Source organism: Apaloderma vittatum, unplaced genomic scaffold (assembly GCF_000703405.1).
Source record: "Apaloderma vittatum isolate BGI_N311 unplaced genomic scaffold, ASM70340v1 scaffold27025, whole genome shotgun sequence".
Classification (NCBI taxonomy): domain Eukaryota; kingdom Metazoa; phylum Chordata; class Aves; order Trogoniformes; family Trogonidae; genus Apaloderma; species Apaloderma vittatum.
In genome coordinates, this window is record NW_009715809.1 from 1 (window position 1) to 20,510 (window position 20,510).

At 41.8% G+C, this 20,510-nt stretch overlaps 1 protein-coding gene across 1 annotated transcript in view; it reads left to right on the forward strand.

Moving 5' to 3' along the window:
• Positions 1-2,110: 2,110 nt before the first annotated feature.
• LOC104273853 (serine racemase-like) overlaps positions 2,111-20,510 on the forward strand; it is a 31,209-nt gene continuing 12,809 nt past the window's right edge. Inside the window, exons 1-5 of the mRNA XM_009869306.1 lie at positions 2,111-2,279; positions 7,767-7,793; positions 11,090-11,432; positions 16,035-16,151; positions 17,038-17,279. Of these exons, the coding sequence (XP_009867608.1) occupies positions 2,179-2,279; positions 7,767-7,793; positions 11,090-11,432; positions 16,035-16,151; positions 17,038-17,279 (830 nt within the window). The 5' untranslated portion in view covers positions 2,111-2,178. The remainder of the gene's footprint in view (positions 2,280-7,766; positions 7,794-11,089; positions 11,433-16,034; positions 16,152-17,037; positions 17,280-20,510) is intronic.

Genomic DNA, 20,510 nt, shown 5'->3' on the forward strand with positions numbered 1-20,510 from the left:
CAGGGCTGCTCCCAGTCTGCTCTCTGCCCAGGCTATATTTGTGGAACAGATCAAATAAATGCAGAAGGCACAGAAAAGTCAACCCTATCCTATCCTAGGACACTTTGTTGTTCTTATGTTAATTCTTAGTTAATATTATGGTCCATATTTTTAAATTTTCAAGCAGTTAGTGGACCAATCTCTAGACACAGGTATGTTGTTCATTTTCCATATGTTTTGGTCTACTGGTAGTGATTGGCTTGACCCTATTCAAGGTGAATAAATATAATGAAATATATATATTTCATATGATACAATGTTATAATAAATATAATGAAAAGAATGTATTTCACTCTGTTAGCCAAGAGGCATTAGGCTTTTCAAAGCTAAGACCCAAGAGTGAAATTACATGTGAAATGTTTGCAGGATCAGTTATTAAAAGGCGATACTCTAGATAAGTTTTCTGCTGATTGAGTGTAAAACCAGAGAGAATTGAAGACATTCTAGGAACTTAAAGTGCAGCTGACAACAACCCCTTGCCCACAGTTGACTTGGAGGCCTGCAGTCTGAAAATGGAATTGACAGAAGATAGTATCAGGGAAATTGCTAAAAGGATGTAGCCTTTATAGCCAACTGGTTCAAACGTATGACTGGTCTACTACGACCTGCGTACTTTTTGATGTAAATTAAGTAGATGGCACTGTGGGGAATGGGTAGGATCCCCTCCCTGCACCTGACAAGAGGTTCTCGGTGAGGAGAAGGAGGCTGTGTGGCACCCTGCTGCTGTGACTTTGGCTGTTTACATCCACCTTGTCAGCTGTAAAGTTCCTCTAACAGTCACAGCACTCTGCTTCAAGAAAATGTCTGGAAACGCAATGAAATCGGGAGCTGTAAGCTCCACGATACCATTTCCTGCCCATCATTGCAGTTCAAATGTGTTATGAGGAAAGTAATAACTCTACCAGCCTTCCCTCTGTGCTTCAAGGCACCAGTGAATTTGGCCTGAACTTCACTGTGGCTTAGAGCTGCAAGTGCTGGCAGCAGCATGCTGCTGGGTAGTGGCTGAGTGTAGCAATGCCAGCTCCACAACCTGCACATCCACCTCCTGGAAAAGACAGGAAAAATATGTTGAATCCGGAGCTTCATCTGCACTGATGAAGCCTGGGGAGCATGGATCTGTCTGCTGGAGAAGGCTCTACCAGCACAACCCAGAGTTTTGTAGAGATGCTAGAAGACTAGTTGATCATTTATTCTGATTCTCCCATATAAAGCAGATTATAGTATTTTTCACAGTACACTATGGGGAGAGTTAGGTCACAGCTTGGGTTAGATTTTACAATGTAGCTTTTCTCTGTCTTAGAGGTTAAGATTTTGTTTGCTGTCAGCAGAAAGCAGAAGGTACTGAGGGACTGCTGATACCCAGAAAGGGACACCTAGTTAGCCAACTCAGCTGCTCGGACTCTTGTGCTCCATCAGGGCTGCATTCTGGAGGAGAGGAAGCAGAGAAGGACCCTCTGCTTCTATCCCCACTGCATCTGGAAATGTGACACTGCCCTTGTTAAAGCTCTCTCAGGGCAGTGAAGAACAGCTTTAGATGGTGTGTGTGTGGTTTATATCTGCTGCTGTAGTCTTTTCCTTGGATGATCTTTTCTTTTTCTCTCCCTATGATCTGGATATCTCTGGGTTTTTTTGTCACAAGGACTTGTGCAAAGAGAAGAGCCGAATGAAGTAATCGATCTCCTCTGCACCTCAGTCATGAAGACCTATGTCCCTCAATCCTGCCTTAAAGGATCCCTGCAGGTGGCTCAACCACCACAGAAAAAGCATCCCTTTCTTGCTGCCTCTGCTCACCAAAGAGCATGTTGTTAAATCACGGGCCCTGCAGCAGGTCCAGATCGTGCTCCAGAGCTAAGCAGTAAGTAACTAAAGCTTCGAGTGTCCTGTTAACGGAGTGTCACCCAAGCATAATCCAGGCCCTGACTCAAATTGACAAGGACAGGTTGGCCTCTGAAATAATCTCTTTAAATAGCAGCAGCCATCTCTCTCAAAGGCACTTCCCTCCCCCAGCCAGCGCTGGGGAGCTGCTTACAGCACGTCGCTCACTATTTCCAACCCAGGCATTGCAGGGCTGGCACTTCTCACAGGCAAGTGTGTCCCCTGCCCTCAGGCTCCCAGCTTTGCTTTGCACCAGGAATTACAATGAATTTTGCAGCACAGTTTCTCTACTCCAGGGTGTTAAAAAACAGAAGTCCCAGGGACCGCTCCAGGGAAGATGAAGACTACGATCCTTTCTGGCAAAGGTTGGAGAATATTGCTGTCTGACTTAGAGCTAGAGCTCTCCTTTCTTCCCCTCAGGGGTCATGGTCAGCCCTCGGGGGCCACCCAGGGCCAGGCCCACGGACATGACAACCCCTGGACCCCTCCTGCCTCCTTATGGTGTCGTAGTTGGAGTTTTGCTTCACCTCGTTGTTTATTTAGTCGCTGTGCTTTATAGGTAATACTTTCTTTTTCCTTTCCTTACTTTCTGAAAAAAAAGTAATAAGGAAATTGGTTGTAATTTTCCAGTATCTCCCAGGATTCTGCAAGTGCGACCTTGGAGTCATCCACTAGAAGCAGTGGAAATTTCAATACCCATGTAGTTCAGCTTTTTTTTTTTTTCTTTATGAGTATGGTATTAGAAACAACCGTAGGCAGGCTGATTGACTGCTGAAAATTTATCTTCAGATAGCCTGTATCAGATCCAGCTATTACAAGTGTTCTGTTAATGTCCTTGTTATAGTGCTTATGGTCTTCTTGAATTCCTGTTTTCAGGCTTGGATGATGCAGATGGAATTTAGGAGACGTCTAGTGCCCTTGCCTAGCACCAGCTGGGGGATGTGCACACATATGTCATACTTGGGTTTGCACAAGCTCACTCTTAACCTTTTCCATAGTTGTTTTCTTCCCCAATTTTATTGTCTGGACACCATTAAGAAGTTCACAACCTGGTGTTGCCAGATGTGTTATAAGTTCTTGTCTCCTGCATCTTGCTAATGATCACAGATGTTGGTAATATTTGAAACAAATTGTTTTAGTGGGCTCGATGCTGTTAATAAACCCTCATGGAACACCAAAGGGGAAGACAGGATGCCAGTTCTGTGTTGAAAACATGGCTCGCTCAAAGTCACACATGATGTGACATGTTCTGTAGCGAACTGAGAATCTTCAACCAGTCTTTTCATCACGGGACCACTATTTCCTCTAGTTTGGCTTATGCTGTTTGTTCTTTATTGCAAGTGAATTATGGAGACATGTTAATCACCAGAGAACTTCTAAACTTTAACTTAAAGAGGGGGAGAAAGATTAATTACTTGAAGAGTTTTAACTGCCAGACTGTCTGCAGTGTTCGAGAGTGATCATTTGATGTCCAGAGCTGTGAATGTCCTGTAAGAGCTGCTTAGAGGGATGGGTCTGTTTGAGGGACACTTGGAAGGTGTGGAAGCACAGGTAGCCAAGAGGGGTGACCTTCTGAGTTCTTGTTGCTTTCAGATTACTTCTTCTCATGTTATGTCTTCAGCATCTGACACCCAATTGCCATTGCCAGCAGTAAGCAATGACATTTCAGAAGCATGTGCAGAAGACTGGCAAGGGATTATGACCACAGATGAAGGCAGATATTGTGCTAGGCTCAGGCTCTGGTAAATCTGACTTACTGAAAGTAATGAGGTATTTTATCAGAAGTGATAATGCAGCTTGGTTGTTCCCTGCACGATCCTGAGCTTTCTTTGCATTTTTGCTGATGTAACATCACACAGTTTTGTCAGACCTGCATATAGTTAGTAGAGTTATAAATGCCTGCTCCATCTCAAGGCTTGTTTAGTACATACCTCTCTGTGCTGGATGGTCACAGTGCATACATCCCCTAACATTTGTGCCATACAGGCTAGTAACTAAGCCCTGATCTCTTCGTCTTTAAGACACTCTGATAAGTAGCCCTGCTACGAACTTCCTGCGAGAGTCTTAGGCAAGTCACTCTATCTGTCTGTGCCCCAGTTTCTATCAATAAAGTTGGACTGAATTTTTCTTTCTGTTTAGGGAAAGATATTGGTGATTCCTATTTAGGAGCAAGTACTTTGCATAGGGTTTGGGTATCTAAATGTCAGAGCTGCATTTTAAATTTCCACCCTGTAATTGCCACTATTTGGGAGTGTTGCAGTCTCAGGTGGGTGTTTCTACATACTAGTGTTATACAAAATAATGGTAATTTGAGAAAGTAATGTTTGAGCACAGTATTTGTCTTTGATCTGTTTTAACTGTGTTGTCAGAGCTCTAGCAGGTTCCTTCCCCGTGCCTGGGGGAGGTTACTTGTCACCCCATAGTCCTGCAAAGGACACTCAGGCACTGTACAGTGCAATAACCTAGAATCACTGCCAGTGAAGATGACATTTGTTATGGTCCTGTTTGTCATTTGTATCTCAGCAAGCCTCAATCTTTCAGTCATTTCTTTCATAAGGACCCGCTTGCACAAGCTTCCAAGATGCTTTTAAGAATTACTGCTATTGCAGCATTTGAGTCTGTCTGGGAAAAAAAAAAAGTAGAAGAGGTTTGAGTGGGGATTTTGCAAAAGTAGGGGAGCTCACAGGGATTTGCAGTTTACTGCTGAAAAGAGTTGGGACAGAAGAGGAGCATTTAGGAACTCTTGCCAAATGGGACTGTAATAAATGGTGATGGTATCCGAGGGGTGTGGAGGGCTCAGACACCTGGAAGGGTCAGAGGACACAGCCCTGGGAACATGGAAGAAGAAGGATTAATGGAGCTGGGGAGGCTCTGGGTAAAAGAGGGATTCGGATAAGGGAAAGGACACTCTCTGTCACACCCCAGGATTACCTCTTTCTCACTTCTGTGACAGGAGATCCCAGCACTAGCCATAAGCCCAGCAGGCTGCTTCCCTCTGCCTCACCTCTCCCAGTACATGACCTGTCTCTGCTCAGCACTTTGAGGAATGAGGTAAAGTGACTTTAAAGGGGTCACTTTTTGCTGTAATAAGTGTTCTCAACTTGCAGGCATAGGATCTGAGCCTGTTTATCCAGAAATTAGAGGACACCTATGTTTAAAATTTTACCTGCCCAATGTCTGTTGCTCGATGTGCTCCAGGAAGGTGTTCGGGGAGCCTGGAGATGACAGCAACATATAGACACAAGCTTAAGAAACTTCTACCCCCAAAACATTGTAAAAGAATGAAATAAAAAAAATCCATATATAGAGTATGTGTGTATGTATGTGCATGTGTGTTGGTGAGTTAATTACAGGCTAGCCTCAATTCACTGGGATGGTTTGAAGTGGTATTCGAGCTTAGCACTAGCCAGTTTGCACTGTGCCACTGGTCAGTCCAGGTTAGGTATTGGAGTTTGAAATTCTTTCCGTGGCACAGACCTCTGAGGATGCTGAAATACGATACAGAACTTGTACCATACTGTTGGTCTTTCTTCTCAGTGAGTGTACGTATTCGTGAATGCAGATGACAAAAACTCCTGTGGCAATGACAAAGAAATGCTGAGTTTTCAATCTTATACTGAAATGTCTTTGTTTCCTTTTGTGGCACTTGAATTTCCATCTGCGAAGCAGCACAATAACATTGGAACACATGTCTGTAATTTCAGCTTAATTTCTGCCTCAGAAGGCATTGTTGTGACTCATTTTGTAAGAAGTGTAAAAGCTGCCAAATGAGCTAAAAGCTGACACTGGGTACATCAGCAAAGCAAAATGCAATGGGGTGAGACAAAGGAGCTGACTGCCCCAATGCCTTCTCTGTAGTGGTGGCCAGTAACAGGAGCTTGGAGAAGAATAAAACCCACGTAGGGAGCTTTCTTTTATATACTTTCCTGGAATCTGCAAGCTTAGGGTCCTCCTGAATCACAGATTGCTTCTTTAACAATGTACAAAGTATTTGATGCTGTCCCACACAACATCCTTGTCTCTAAATTGGAGGGACATGGATTTGACAGATGGACCACTTCATGGATAAGGAATTGACTGGATGGTCGCACTCAAAGAGTTGTGGTGAATGGTTCTATGTCTGAGTGGGGGCCGATCCCGAGTGGGGTTCCGCAGGGGTCCGTAACAACTTTGTCAGTGACATGGGCACTGGGATCAAGTGCACCCTCAACAGGTTTTCTGATGATACCAGACTGTCTGGTGTGATCAACACAGTGGAGGGCAGGGATGCCATCCAGTGGGACCTGAAAAGGCTTGACAGGTGGGCCCATGCCAACTTCATGAAGTTCGAGAAGGCCAAGTGCAAGGTCCTGCTCCTGGCTCAGGGCAGTCCCAAGCAGATGTATAGGCTGGGTGACAAGTGAATTGAGAGCAGCCCTGCAGAGAAGGACTTGGGGGTGTTGGTGAATGTAAAACTGTACATGAGCCAGCAATATGGTCTTGCAGCCCAGAAAGCCAATCACATCCTGGGCTGCAACAAAAGCCTGGCCAGCAGGTCAACAGAGGTGATTCTGCCCCTCTACTCTTTTCTCATGTGACCCCATGTGGAGTACTGCCTTCAGCTCTGGAGCCCCCAACACAAGAAAGACATGGACTTGATGGAGAGGGTCCAGAGGAGGCCACAAAGATGATCAGAGGACTGGAACACTTCCCCTGTGAGAACAGGCTGAAAGATTTGGGGCTATTCAGCCTAGGGAAGAGAAGGCTCCAGAGTGACAGATAGTGACCTTCCAGGACCTAAAGGGTGCTTACGGGAACGAAGGAGAGGGACTCCTGATTAAGGCATGTAGTGATAGGACAAGGGATAATGGTTTAGATGAGATATTAGGAATAAATTCTTTTTTGTGAGGGTGGTGAGACATTGGAACAGGTTGCCCAGAGAAGGTGTGGATTCCCGCTCCCTGGAAGTGTTCAAGGCCAGGTTGGATGGAGCTTTGAGCAACCTGGTCTAGTGTCCCTGCCCATGGCAGCAAGGTTGGAACTAGATAATCTTTAAGGTCGCTTCCAACCCAAACCATTCTGGGATTCTATGATTTACTGATCACTATTAGACCTACCTCCACAGAGTTTCACAATTTTTTGGGAACCCATTTATACCATTACTTTTCATAGCATCCATTGGCAATGAGTCCTGTGAGCTAATTATTTCTGTAAGAAGGGAACTTTTAAATTTTCTACATGATATTTTCATGTGATATACCCCTACATTTATACTGGGAGAAAACGTGACTAATTTTCCCCAGTTGGCTATTTCCTGGACATCTGTGACTTGGTAGATTTTTTTACTTCTTCAGTTTTAGCAGCTGAAGAGAATTTAGTATATCAGTTTAATCTGTTTAGTCTGTTGCTACATGGATCCTGAGGAAGCCAATCTGCATGTACTTCCTCTGACAGGGACATGTCATTGTTCCATCATCACAGGATAATCGCATGGGCATTTCTTTCTCCCTGTAAAGAAAGCAACAGTTGTGGTCTTCAGGTATAGTACGTGCTACTACTGTATTTTATCTTCCTAAAATTATTTTGGTGGGTCTTATTAATTTCTTGGTGTATTAAGATTACAATTTTTCCAAACCTGTTTCCCCCGGTGCTATTTAACTTGATGAAAATTATCAGTACGTTAAAAAAAATAAATTGGAAACAGAAAAAATACTCGTTCTGAGTTGTTGCTTTTTGTCATTCTAAGAGTACACTTCAGCACACATTCTCTTTGCAACTCTTTAAGACTTCAGACTCTGCTTAAATAAATTATATTTTTTCCAGTTCCTTAATTATTCATGGAATGTCTGGATCTTCTCTCCTATTTTTTGCAGTTATGCTGAGCAGCTGTTCTTGAAAAAGTAGGTTTATAAACTGTATTTTCATGTTTGCTTTTACTAATCACTTTAAAGGTAAAATGTCATTATTTATAACCACGTAACAAAGCTTGCCAGCTGGATATTTGTTTTATGGCTGGGAATAAACAGACTTTTTCGTGAAAACTTTCTGAGACAAACTCCAAAAAAGGGAAAGCGATTCATTTGAAAGGAGCAATGTTTTATAACGCTGGGGTTTGTATTTATACTGGCTTAGATGTTCATCTGGGGGGCATGGTCGCTAGAACAGGGGCCGTGCTTTGTCACTGTGCGTGAGAAGTTGCATGCTGTCTGTTTGTAAGCACTTACATGCTTTGCTGTGCCTGCTTTGACTATTTCTGCAAAAGAAATTCATACTGAGATGATCTACACCAAGCATATGGGCTGTGCTTGAGCAAAAAATTGCATCTGACCTGACAGGTTTATTAGTTGCCTTTTTGTGTGATAGATTATCAAGCCTCAACCCCCTGTTTTCCTTGGGAGCTTGAGAGCTCTCAGTGAGGCCATGGCAGACCCAGGCAGGTTCCACAGGGAAAAGTACATTTTGCTAATGTAAATGAAAAATATGTACACAGAAGCGGAAAAAATTTTTGTCTGAAATAAATATATACAATACATACATATACAATGGCATGATGATATTCTTTTGGTAACGAGGCTGCTGAGCCTTCAGATGTAGAAGGATGATAGTTTCCATATTGAACATTGAGGTGGTAATGTTTCAGATGTGCTTTTAACCTATGTTGAGCTGGAAAAGCCTACACATGTTTTACAGCTGTTTGACTTTTGTTCTATTTTTTTCCAGTGGTCATAATATTTTTTTCTCCATCAGGGTCCTGAACCAATATTCCCTGTTCATTAAAGCAGTGCTGCAGATCAAGGACTGAGAATCTGATTTACTTCCCTCCTTTGTTCTGCCCCCCCCCAAAGGAAATCCAAGACCAGGGCCAAAAATCAATGTCCCATTTTGATCTTTCCATTTTCAGATAAAAATATTTGGTAGCACTGGTGTGGTGAGGCATTTCCCTGTAGTTCGTAGTTTCTAGAAGAATTCTGGTTCATCAATGGACTTTTTAGCAGAATCCTGGTTCGTTAGTGAACTTTTTATAGTCATTTTTGGCTGTTGTTTTTTAATGGGCTTTTTGTAGTCGATTGCAACAGATGTAAGGAAGAAGTGGGAATTTATCTATCTCAAATGCCTCTCAGAAAAAAAATACGTAGAAAAATCACAAATTTTTGATCTATCTATACTTTATATATCTATATTTCGCTCTACATATACCCTTTTAAGCCATGGCCAATGCAAGAAGTATCATTCATTGGTAGTGCTTGTTAAATATCTTAGATACTATGTTTAGAGAGAAGATGAAAATGTATGTGTTCTTCACTTTTTGGAGTGGTTACGGACTACTATCATAGGGAAAATGTTTTAGGTTTTTTTGCGGGGGAGTTAGGGAATGAACTCTTAACAGCAATGTAGCCTCTTAGGTGATGATAGCTGTTGTTTATGCCAGGGGCTGTTCTTTTACAAGCTCACAGGGAGACAGTCTGATCTCACTTTCATCTTTGCATTAAGCTATCTCATATGCGTGAGAACTAACGCTGGAAGCTTAACAACTTTATGAAGTGTTCCAACTCTCTAACCCCAGAGGAGCAGAAACACAGAAAAATATGGACCAGAGCTATTTGATGAGCTATTTAATTTGAAGGCAGAGTGCTTGCTGTTTGCATGTATCAGCTTTAAAACACGGTATTGGGAAAATATTTTAAATCACAAGTTTCAACATAAACAAGTTACAAATGTGTAAATATTTATTTGTCTTAGAAAACTGGTGTTGATCTCATTAATTTTGGACAGAGAAAGCCTTACTACAAAAACTTTTTTTTGTTCTGCCGTGAAGATATATAGAATGAGTGACACTACTGATGTCTTACTTGATTCAAATAAGAAAATCTTTTACGATACACACACTGTTATGTCAAGTCCTCAGTGAAACAACTGTAAGTGTAATAGGAAGCAGAGCTACTGGCACAGATGATTGGGACCAAAAGAAAATGGATGACACTGCTAAAAGTGGGGCAACTGCTCACAAACCCAGCAGTTTCTAAATATTTTTACATTCTTTTTGGAAATGATTGGAGTGCGTATTACAGTGCTGGTCACTGCTGTAAAACTAAGGCAACGTTTACTTTAGCCAGCCCTGCTGATGAATAGCTACATAACTTAAATCCAAATTATTTTGTGAAAATGGTAAATATTTTTTCCTAGAGATGATGCTGAAATCTCTGATATAATTTAACATCTATATTTTTAGAAAACATTTTCTTCCAAAGAGATTAGTATTGAGTCTTTCATGTAAAGGGGCTTATACTATCCGTGTAATCATAACCACAGAGCAGGGATGGTATCAGCTCTTTTCCAAATCATTGGTCTTCTGCTTAATGCTCGTTTTCCCCCACATTACCCTCCACATTCCAAGAAGTTCTAGAAGTTTTGCATTTATTTGTTAGTAGGGCTGAGAAATCCTACGCTACAGTGTATTATCCCTTGTGAACTCCTGAACACCATGGACCATGGAGTAAAGCAGTTGAAGGCAGTAGAACTGGAATTTTTTTGTAGCAGTGTTGTCTCTCCAAAGTATCTGGAGAAGATTTGTGTGGCATCACGGTATCATCTTATCTATAGGTGTTATTGTGTATGGAATGTTAACTTGCAGATCAGGAGACCTAGTTCTTTAGCTCTGTAGTAGGATATAATTGTTACCACTTATCATAATAATTTCCTTCCCATCGTGAGGCAGTTGACAACTGTCAAGAGTATGCTCTGCAACTATGCAAAAGCAGAGAAGCAGACCTCGCGTGGACCATATAATGACCTTTGTTACTGCTATTAATAGTGTTAGGGAATGCTCTACAGCAAATACAACTCCAGTTATTCCAAAATTTCTGGAAACACTGAACTGGGATCATTGTTGATTGAGACCAAACACTGAGGAAGGTCAGGCTGCCCAGACCGCACGGATTTTATATTTCTGATTTTCTTGGGTACAGCAGTTTTCCCGTTTGCCTGCATGCTAGGGTATATGCAGCTTTTCTAAGAGCTGGCTGGTTACAAATAGCTTTCAATCCTCCTGTAACATAGGTAATATGACAGTAACAATTCATTCTGCCTATTTGAGGCTTGCAAAGAGCAACTGAGATGTGCATCCTTCTTCTGCTAAATCTTCCATGGCCTTTAATTGCCCAATCTTTCCTAACAATTTTCTTTTATCTATTTTTAGGGATGACAATAAAATAAAGAAGCAAGATGCCTCAGCACTCTGTGATCTTCACTGTTGTAAGGATGCACCGGTAAGAAATGGCCTTATTGGGCAGAAGACACCCTCTATCCACCCTGAGAGACTGAAAGATTTTGGTGAGGAAGATTACCTCAACGGGGATGTGAAGACCTGGGAAATGAAGATAGTGAACCGTAACGAGGAGTTACTTCGAGATGCCCTTTCCCGCATCCCTCAGTCAAGCAGTAGGACCAGCCTGTCAAGCTGTAACAAGCTGATTCGGTTTGAAGATATTAGTGCAGCAGCTTTTAAAATCCAGTGCGGTGTTCAGAAAACCCCCTGCATGGTAGGAAGTCTTTATGGCTTTGCGTTCTCTCAGTGTTTCTTTTCTTCATAGAAGTTGATCAGAAATTCATGAAGAGTATGTGAGAACTGTAGCAGATCATCTTTGTTAGATGACTCATGTTCCTATTAGTTGCTGTTATCTGTCAATAATAATTTTCTTCTTAACTCTTTACACTCACCTAAATCCTCAAAGATTGCAGTGACCTGTAAACAAAGGATAAACCACATTAGACATAGACTTAATGCATTGGGGTATTATGGTCCCAGTGAAAAACTCTTGCTATGAAGGAACCTGAGTTGGAGATGGCATACTGTCAGCATTTGGGTCTGCAGTCTTGTGGGAGGGTCTGGTTTGGGACCAGCACCCATATTTGGAGAGTTTGAAGGTACAGACTTTCCTTCCTAGCCTGACCAACCTGGCAAGGCTGAATGTGTTCTGTAACCAGGTGGTTCTGCCATGTGTGTCCTCAACAAAATGAGGATGTTAAGCTATGCACGCAAACACACAGGCGTATGCACCTATCAATCAGTCTTGGTACGGAAATGACTGAGACATTCCCATAAATGTTCAAGCATTTGCTAGAGCCTGAGAGAAGTGCACTGGCAAGATCTTTTAATTCATACTGTGTTTCCACTGCTCAGAGCTATTCATGAAGGCTCCTGTAGGCACCCTGTAGCTAATCTTGTCTTTTCCCTGCGGCGGGTGAGAAGAGCATCTTTCCCAAATGGCAGTTCATAACAGCAACCCCAAATCTCACTCTCGATGAACACCTCCCCGTTGCTGACCCAGGGCAAGATAAGGATAGCTGTGGTTTTTGTCACATATTACTGAAGAAGTGTGTCTTCTGAGAAAGGGCCTGTGTGAGGTGGCACAAAACACTTGCAGCGTAGTGTTGACTGGAGCGCAGGGAGTAAAACTGGATGCATTTTGCATTCATATACTGCCTACTCAGACTGACTTTGGAGTAAAGCATCCTGCCAGCTCTACCTGGATTTCTTTTCAGAGTGGGGAAGCTGGCTTGCTGGCAGAGGCAGTGTGGGGAGTGAGCAAACACATGTGCAGCATGGCTGGTCAGGGGGCCAGGGCCTGGACAAACAGAGGGAGCATACCAAACTCTGCATTTTGCATGATTTGTCACCAAAACTCTCAGATGGTCATGCTTGAGAGCACAGACAATGCTTGGGACAGGAGTGTCAGTCTTTGGTTTTGTGAAGAGGCTGTCCCAGGACAAGAAGGTTTGCATTTATATTGCTGGCAGGCAGCACTGCACTTCTCTGTATTTGACAGCTCTGGCTGTATTTGTTAGGTGGGTTTAATCTTGGTGTACAAAGGTGAGCAGGGAGGTTGAGAGTGTCACAGCTTAATTTGGAAAGCAGAACTAGCTATCTCTGTACTCACTGTGAGACTGGGTCATCCCTTCCCTGCAGCTCATGGTGCGTGCTTCTGCCAGACACTTACAGGATACTGCCTTGGTACATCTGCTAGTGTGAGACTGCAGGAGCCTTGGCTGTATGGGTCACTGAAGGACCTCGTTCACACCCTCAGCTCAGGTGGATCAGACCAACAGCTTGGAACTAGTAAAGTGCACCTTGGTCCCATATCCTGAGCCATCTACTTGCTCCCAAAACACAGCTCCTGCTCTGAAAATTAACCAGCCAACACATCCTAACACAAAGAAAGGTGAGACTGCACTATAGAGGTCCGTCTTCTGCTCCTGCAGAACTCATAAACTTTGTGCTCCTGCTCACAAGTAATTAAGCTCTCTTTGGCCAATTCACACCATTTCTTCTCAGGCAGCATTGCCTCTTGTGCTGGTTTTGGCTGGTTTAGAGTTTAATTTTCTGCCTAGTAGCTAGTATGGGGCTGTGTTGTGGGTTTGTGCTGAAAACAGTGTTGATAACACAGGAATGTTTTAGTTATTGCTGAGCAGTTCTTGCACAGAGTCGAGGCCTTTTCTGCCTCTCATCCTACCTGCAAGAGGGCTGGGGGTGCACAAGAAGCTGGGAGGGGACACAGCCGGGACAGCTGACCCCAACCACAGGGTGTCATGCTCAGGTCCTAAAGCCTGAGTGAAGCTTGGCAGGAGGGTGCTGCTGCTCGGAGACTGGCTGGGCATTGGTTAGTGGTGAGAAAGTGTTTTCATTTGCTTCACTTCTCTGTCTTGGGTTTTATTTTTCCCTCTTTTGTTAATTTCCTTTTAAGGGTTATTATTATTTTGTTTGTTTCGATTGTTAATCTGTTCCTGTCTCAACCCACAATTTTTCTCATGCTTACCCTTCAAATTCTCTTCCCCACATCCTGTTGGTAAGTGATCGAGCGACTGGGTTGCACTGAGTTGACAGCTGAGTTTAAATCACAGGACCCATCAACTTAAATAGTCCTTTTCACTTAGGTGTCCCCGGCAGATTATGCAACACAATTATATCCCCTTTCTGCATTTACAAGCTAAACAGGCTAACTTTATTTAGTCTCTTTTTATGAATTATACTTTTGGGATGATCAGAAGAGTGGAGAAACATTTTGCAGGGTGATTCCTAGTCTGCAGGTAAGACCATGGATGGAGGGTCCTGGATCCTTATGCAGGAGTTTGCCTGGAGCTGAGATATGACATCGCGACTGATTGTAACAGATGTTCCAGAGGGAGCAAGTGTAGAAAACAAGGAAGTAGCCTTAAATTGAGCACTTGGTTTGGTTACTGATGGATTTTAAGGATTTTTTGTGGATGCCAAGTGGTGGCTGTTCTGTGTTTCGCATGTCAGGCACAATATCCGTAGTCCTTAGATAAGATCATGGTGACAAAAGGGAAAACTTCCAGGCTGGTTCAATGAGTCTTACAAGGTCATGCGTCAGGTCAGTACAGCTGAAAATAGCACTGACACCTCCTTTGTTAGAAGTAATTGCTATATTTAGGCTACATGGAAAAAGCCTCAGTTAAAGGGAGCAGAAAGGGATAACCTAAAGAGTTAAAATAATGAGTGTCAAAATTAAAGTAATAATCTGAAGTACATCATCTCTGTGGTAGAGTGACTTAAAGACACATATTTTTACATGTAGGAGGCTTAGTGACTTTATAAAGTCAGAGGATTCATCTCCTTAAATCCTTCTTCTCATTGTTCACTCTAGAATCTGAGATTCTCTGCAGGAATGATAAAACTAGTATGGTATGTGAAGAACCAGTGTAGTAGTGTATCTTGTCTAATGTTCTTGTTCTGTTTTACATAGGCATTCTCCATAGATTAGGCTGTTTGGGATAGAAACTATTATCCTATTAGTGTGCTAAGCACTTTCCATTCTTTCAATTCTGCAGCCAGATTTGCAAAGAAGAAGCAAATGATAGCTCCTCTTGCAAAATATTCAGGAGCAAAACAGAGAATCTGGCCCCACCTATGGGTGAGGAATTTAATTTATGCTTGTTAAAAGGCCTTGGAATATTGATCTGAAATATTTAATTTAGTAGTAGATCTTAAAAGAAGTATCTGTTTCAGATATATTTAGTTTATGTAAATTCACTTTTAAAAGACCCACAGTCTAAATTGTAGCAATACATATTACTATGCACACTATACACCATATGCATGACACTACCAGATTCTTTTTCAGATAAATATTTGAAATATATTATCATGCTGTCCTTTAATCTATCTTTCTTTGTGACTTATCATGAACGAGAACTTGATCCCCTAAATCCCCAGGCCATCATTTGCTTTGGCAGCCAATGGAAGAAATAGAGCCAATTACGAAATAGAGATGTGGTAAGCCTAGGCAGTTGGAACCCACAGGCTTACTGCAGCTCTGTTTCATAAGCTCCCTCGTTTAAAACTTATGTTTTAGGCAGTATGGTAACAGGAAATTAATATGGCGATGCATGGTGTGAGTATTGTGCTATAAGAATGGTAAAGGTTTGCCACTGAAAATATAATGTAAAAATCATGCACTTGGACACTGCATCACATGTACTCTGCTTGCTAATTCCTCTCAGCTGAGGGATCCTTTCTGTTCCAAACACTGAGCATTTCCAAACAGCTACTGCTTACACTTGCAATCCTGGGAAATGTTCTTCATTATTTCCATCATTCTTCAAATAAGAAATGTCTTTACTAATGTTATACTGGCTTTAGGATGCTAAATGGGATTCAGTAGTGAATCAGTGGTAGAAACTATCACAGAGTCATAATGTGACTCCAGGAATTTTCTAACTGCTTTTTTATCTATTAAGAGATGACCTTACTTTTGGGTTATTCAATATCCAGTTCTGGGAAGTGCTAAAATATCAGCCCATGGGATTGGTTTTTGAATTAATTTAAAATACTTATTTTAATATCTGTATTTGAACAGTAAGACCAAAAACAAGTGCAATTTTCAGAAGTCATAATGGCATGGGGTACATATTTCACAACTGCAAATGTGAAAATTACTTCCGTAAACCAGAGGAATCTGGTAGGTAACGACACACCGTCATGTATTTCTAAAGTAACAGATTATGAAATTTACTCTTTAGAGCTTGTACAGAGCAGCTGAATGCATGCCTGACCAGGGAGCTGATGGGGTGTAGAAGATTTTTCTCAGTTTGAGGTACATCTCCATAACATTTCTATTCTCTAGTATTCTAGGCTGTCCAAGCAGTATGGAATGGACATCTACCTAAAGAAAGAGTTCCTGCAGTACACGGGATCTGTGAAGGAGCGAGGTGTGCTTTACCTGCTGACATCATTGCCTCAGGTATAACAATATGTCAACGTTCAAAAAGAAATAGATTGGTTCTGCTTCACAAAACTGGAGCAGAATTACAGGTAATTTTACCCATAATGTCCATGGAATCTCAGTGTTTCTTGCCTTTTGAACCATTGTCCTGAACGACATAGATAAGTCTTCAGGTATCTGAATGCAAAATACTTTACTGCTTTATTTATGCTTGGCTGATCTGCTAGTGAAATGTTTAAAGGTACTTGAAGGAAAATCTTGCAAAATGTAAACATCAGCATTTTTCTATGGCACTTAGATGATTGTAATGTATACTATGGTTCTGACATGTTGAAACCATCAAACTTCAAGTGATGATGAAATTGAGTTATAATGGGTGATGAGAAGGATCTAGATCACAAACTGATTTTGTAATGAACTTTAGTATCATCACAGGAATAGCTGCTTTATAATTTTTTGTAGGAGGTTATTGAATATGTGCAGCAATAATAATGATAATTGAGATGATACAGCAGCCCAGAAACAGTGATTGTTCCTGCACTTTTGTAATAAGGTGTCTAAATCCTGAAATTAAATAATTTCACACGGCAGGGAAGAGGGACCAGATATTGACTCTGAGGGGTCAGGTACCAGCTCTTTTGGGATCAGCTGGAGTTTTGAAGCTAATTCCAATGCAGCAAGAGTTGAACACAGAGGAGTGCAGGAACAGGGATTGAATTTGCGCTGTCTTAGCTCTGTGTGCAAGTCCTGGTATCACACCAGACAAGCATATACTGTATCACACTATGATAATATGATCAGCTAATAGAGAAAAAAAGGAAGTCAGATCATTAGAATGACTCAGCATCATATGGGACAACTTTGTGACACTGTATAATGTGCACTAAGCAACTCTGTTTTTTAGGATCAGCAAAGAAAGGGGGTGATCGTGGCTTCAGACAGTAACTTTTCCATGGCTGTTGCTTACCACGCCTCAGCGCTCCGTATCCCAGTGTTTGTCATCATGTCAACCAGCACGTCCCCAGCCAGAGTGAAACTGTGCCGTGAGTACGGTGCCATGGTTATATCCTACGGCACCACAGCCAAGGACTCCCAGACGCACGCCAGAAGGTTGTCACAGGAGAACGGTTACCTCTACCTTGAAGAGTAAGTGGAAGGTCAGGCTGACTAGAAAGATTAGATACTTACGCAGCTCTGCCAAAACAATTAGTTTCATTAAAATCTGATCATGGGTCATCAAAATGTTCCCATTACCTGGAGTATGGACAGTTATGTATTCCCAAGAACAAATCATTAATATTTCTGTAACAGCTGGAGATGGAAACCAAAATCAAACATTCTTCCTCCAACCCAATTAGGGATGATAATGGATATATGTTAACTGCTTATAGACCCTGTCAGAAAGCATTTAGGCTAGCACGCATTTTGGGTCTCTCTGTTTGGAGCAAGCTAGGTGAAAGCTAGTTTTTAATGCAGAGGGTTCAGGGGCATAGTCTAGAGCAAGAGGAGAATAATGCTCTAAAGTTTTCACGTATGTCGTATGAGTGACAAAACCATGATTGTGCCTTGAGAAAAGATAATTATGAGGCCACTTCACACATATATTTGACATAGCTGAGTATAAATCTGAATTATTTAAGGTCATTTAACAAGCCACATCTAATAAAAATATAATTAGAATAAGACAGGCAAAAAATGTTTAGAATAATCCTTTTTGCCTTCTTTTCTTTCTACAGTCTCTTCTGCCTTTATTGGCCCTTTTCCTTTTTTCCCCCCTTACCTATTTTCAAGTAAGATTTCTAAAAACACAGAAGGGCGAACCATTAGCATCAGGTAGCTGGCGGTCCCTGTGGTGCCCTGAGCTGGAATGTTATTCTCCCTCCCCATCATCGCCTCTGTGCAGGCTTTACCCACCACTTCGTGTTTGTGTGGCACCTACTGCCCTGAGAGCCCCTTCCCCTTGGGCTTCTAGGTGCTACAGTGTCAAACATAGTAATGACAAGTAATGTTGCTTGGGAAGAGGATTCCAGAATGAGTAGAATGGAGAAAAGTCCTCATTGCTTTCACAGTTGGTTTGTTGGGCAGGCAATATTAAAAACTGCCCTCTTCAGCTGTGCTGTTAGCCGTGCCAACCCACAGGGCTGGTTGTTCTGCCTTGTCTGTCACCAGGGGCACAACCTTTTCCCAGGCTGAAACTTCCAAAGAAACCTGAAGGAAAAAGGTGACTGAGATCCCAGCAAGTTTTAAACCCGTTGAGCCTCTCTTTGAAAACAATAGTTACAGCTTTCCATAACTTTGCGATTTCCAAATTTGTGTAAGCAATTTTTCAGTCAATGTGTCAACCTCCCAGCTGGGTTGCATCAGCTATCACATTTGCACTTAAGAACTGAATTATTTTATTGTAATTTCATCTTTAATCTTCCCCTCCTCCCCAAATAATTGTTTATGTAACATAAGCTTCTCTAGGCTCCAGGGACAACAGGTGTGAAGGACTTCGGCTTCTAGCATTCCGAAACTCTAAATGTACAACTTACCATTAATAATATCAAAGCACTGTGATTTATTTCAGCTGTCAGGTTACAAGTAACAGGTATTTCAGGTTACGAGAAACAGAGTTATTCGGTCTGTTAATATGTTTAATTAAAACCTCACAGATGGAATTTTTCACACTCTGGATGAAAAAGAAATAGCTAGAAAAAAAGCCAACCCGCACTGTAATTGTAGACCTTTTCATAATAGGATGCCTGAGCCATATTTTGTTCGATGTTTGCTGGGAGAGCTGTTACAGATACAGATAGCCAGTCGTCCTCGATGGGTGTCTCGGGCACGTTCATTGTCTCTTGCCAAAGCTGTCTGTAAACCATCAGCTGATCTCCTGTGCTTTAGAATGGAACTTCTGAAATCTCATTTTATTTTGGTTTAATTCTAGCTTGCATAAAATGCCTAGCAATTTGATCTCTGGAGCTCCGTAACCAAGAATTCATTCTTTCCTCCCTAAAACAGGCATTATGTGGCTATCTTTGGTTTTGCCTGCATGGGTAGCATCCTGTGGTTGGGTGTGTCAGTGTCAGTTCTTCCCATTTCTTGAGTGCAATTTAAATATTGTGTTATGAGAATGATCATGCAAGAGTTCAATTAGAGGAAGGGAACTCTTTACCCAGCTGCAACTTCCTGTGAAATCCTAGGAAGGAAATGTGATTTTTCAAGTTGGAATTCAATCATTAAGTCTACCTAATTGCAGCATGGTTAACATGGGACTTTTAATGACTGTAGATGTTCAGGACATCATTATAAACACAATGTGAAGATTGCCACAGTACCTCTGGGATGATGTGAGATATATTGATTTGTGAGTCAGAGAGGATTGAATTACATGCCTTCTTTCCCTGAGAGTCCATTTTTCTCTTGTGTAACTCCATATCCAAATACTGATCAGACCTGATCCTCATTTGTTTGTGATCTAGTTAGTCTGTTACTCTAGGAAGGACAGCCTACAGCTTTCAAGCCCCTCATTTGGAGAACAAAAGGAACAGAGCCTGCTAGCTACCACATCAAAATTTCATTGGGAAGCTGAAGCCTGACAGCCCATCTTTGATTGCTGATGTATCAGAGTGCATTTCAGAAGGCAAATGGCCGATTTCTAGCTCCAGCTCAAACATCCTTATTTAAATCTATAGCTTTTAGATTTATCTGCCCTCTTCCTTGATTTCCCTTCAACAGCATATGATACTGAAAAAGGTATTGGTCACAGTGCAAGCGAAGTAACCCATTTTATTACAAAAAGCTGAAGGCTGATCAGTGATCTGATGTTCATGCTAGATGTTAGCATGGAAAACATGGTTATCTGAAACAGTCATTCAAATTGCTAATAATCCTTTATGTCCAGAGCAGGCTCTTACAAAAAAATTTTCTGTCGTTAGAGGAGTTGTGCTCATAAACTGAATATCCCAGCTCCTCGTTCTTTTTTTGTAGGTCCCTATTGTTTCCCAGGTAACCATGGCAGGGGTAACTCTGCAGGCTCAGTTCTGAATCTTGTTTGCAAATAAGGCTCCAGAGGAATTGTTCAGGAGATCGGTGACATATTTTGTCACACGTAAGGAGGAGAGAAATCCGTCAGTATCTTGATAAAGACAATAAATTCAAGGGTTCAGTTACCCATCCCACTATGTTTTCATGCCTTTGTCTTTAGCTGTGCTACAGGAGTCAACGTTCATTCATCCCATCTTTTCTTGTGTAAGTAGATAAACTTTGGCCGTGAGGAACTGGCTGTATTTTGCTGTATATATGAGGTAATTTCTCAAGAGGGCCTTGGTCTCCACCTTGCCAGGTCTTCTATGCTCCTGTATTGAGCCTCTGTGCATGTGCAACAGTCATAAA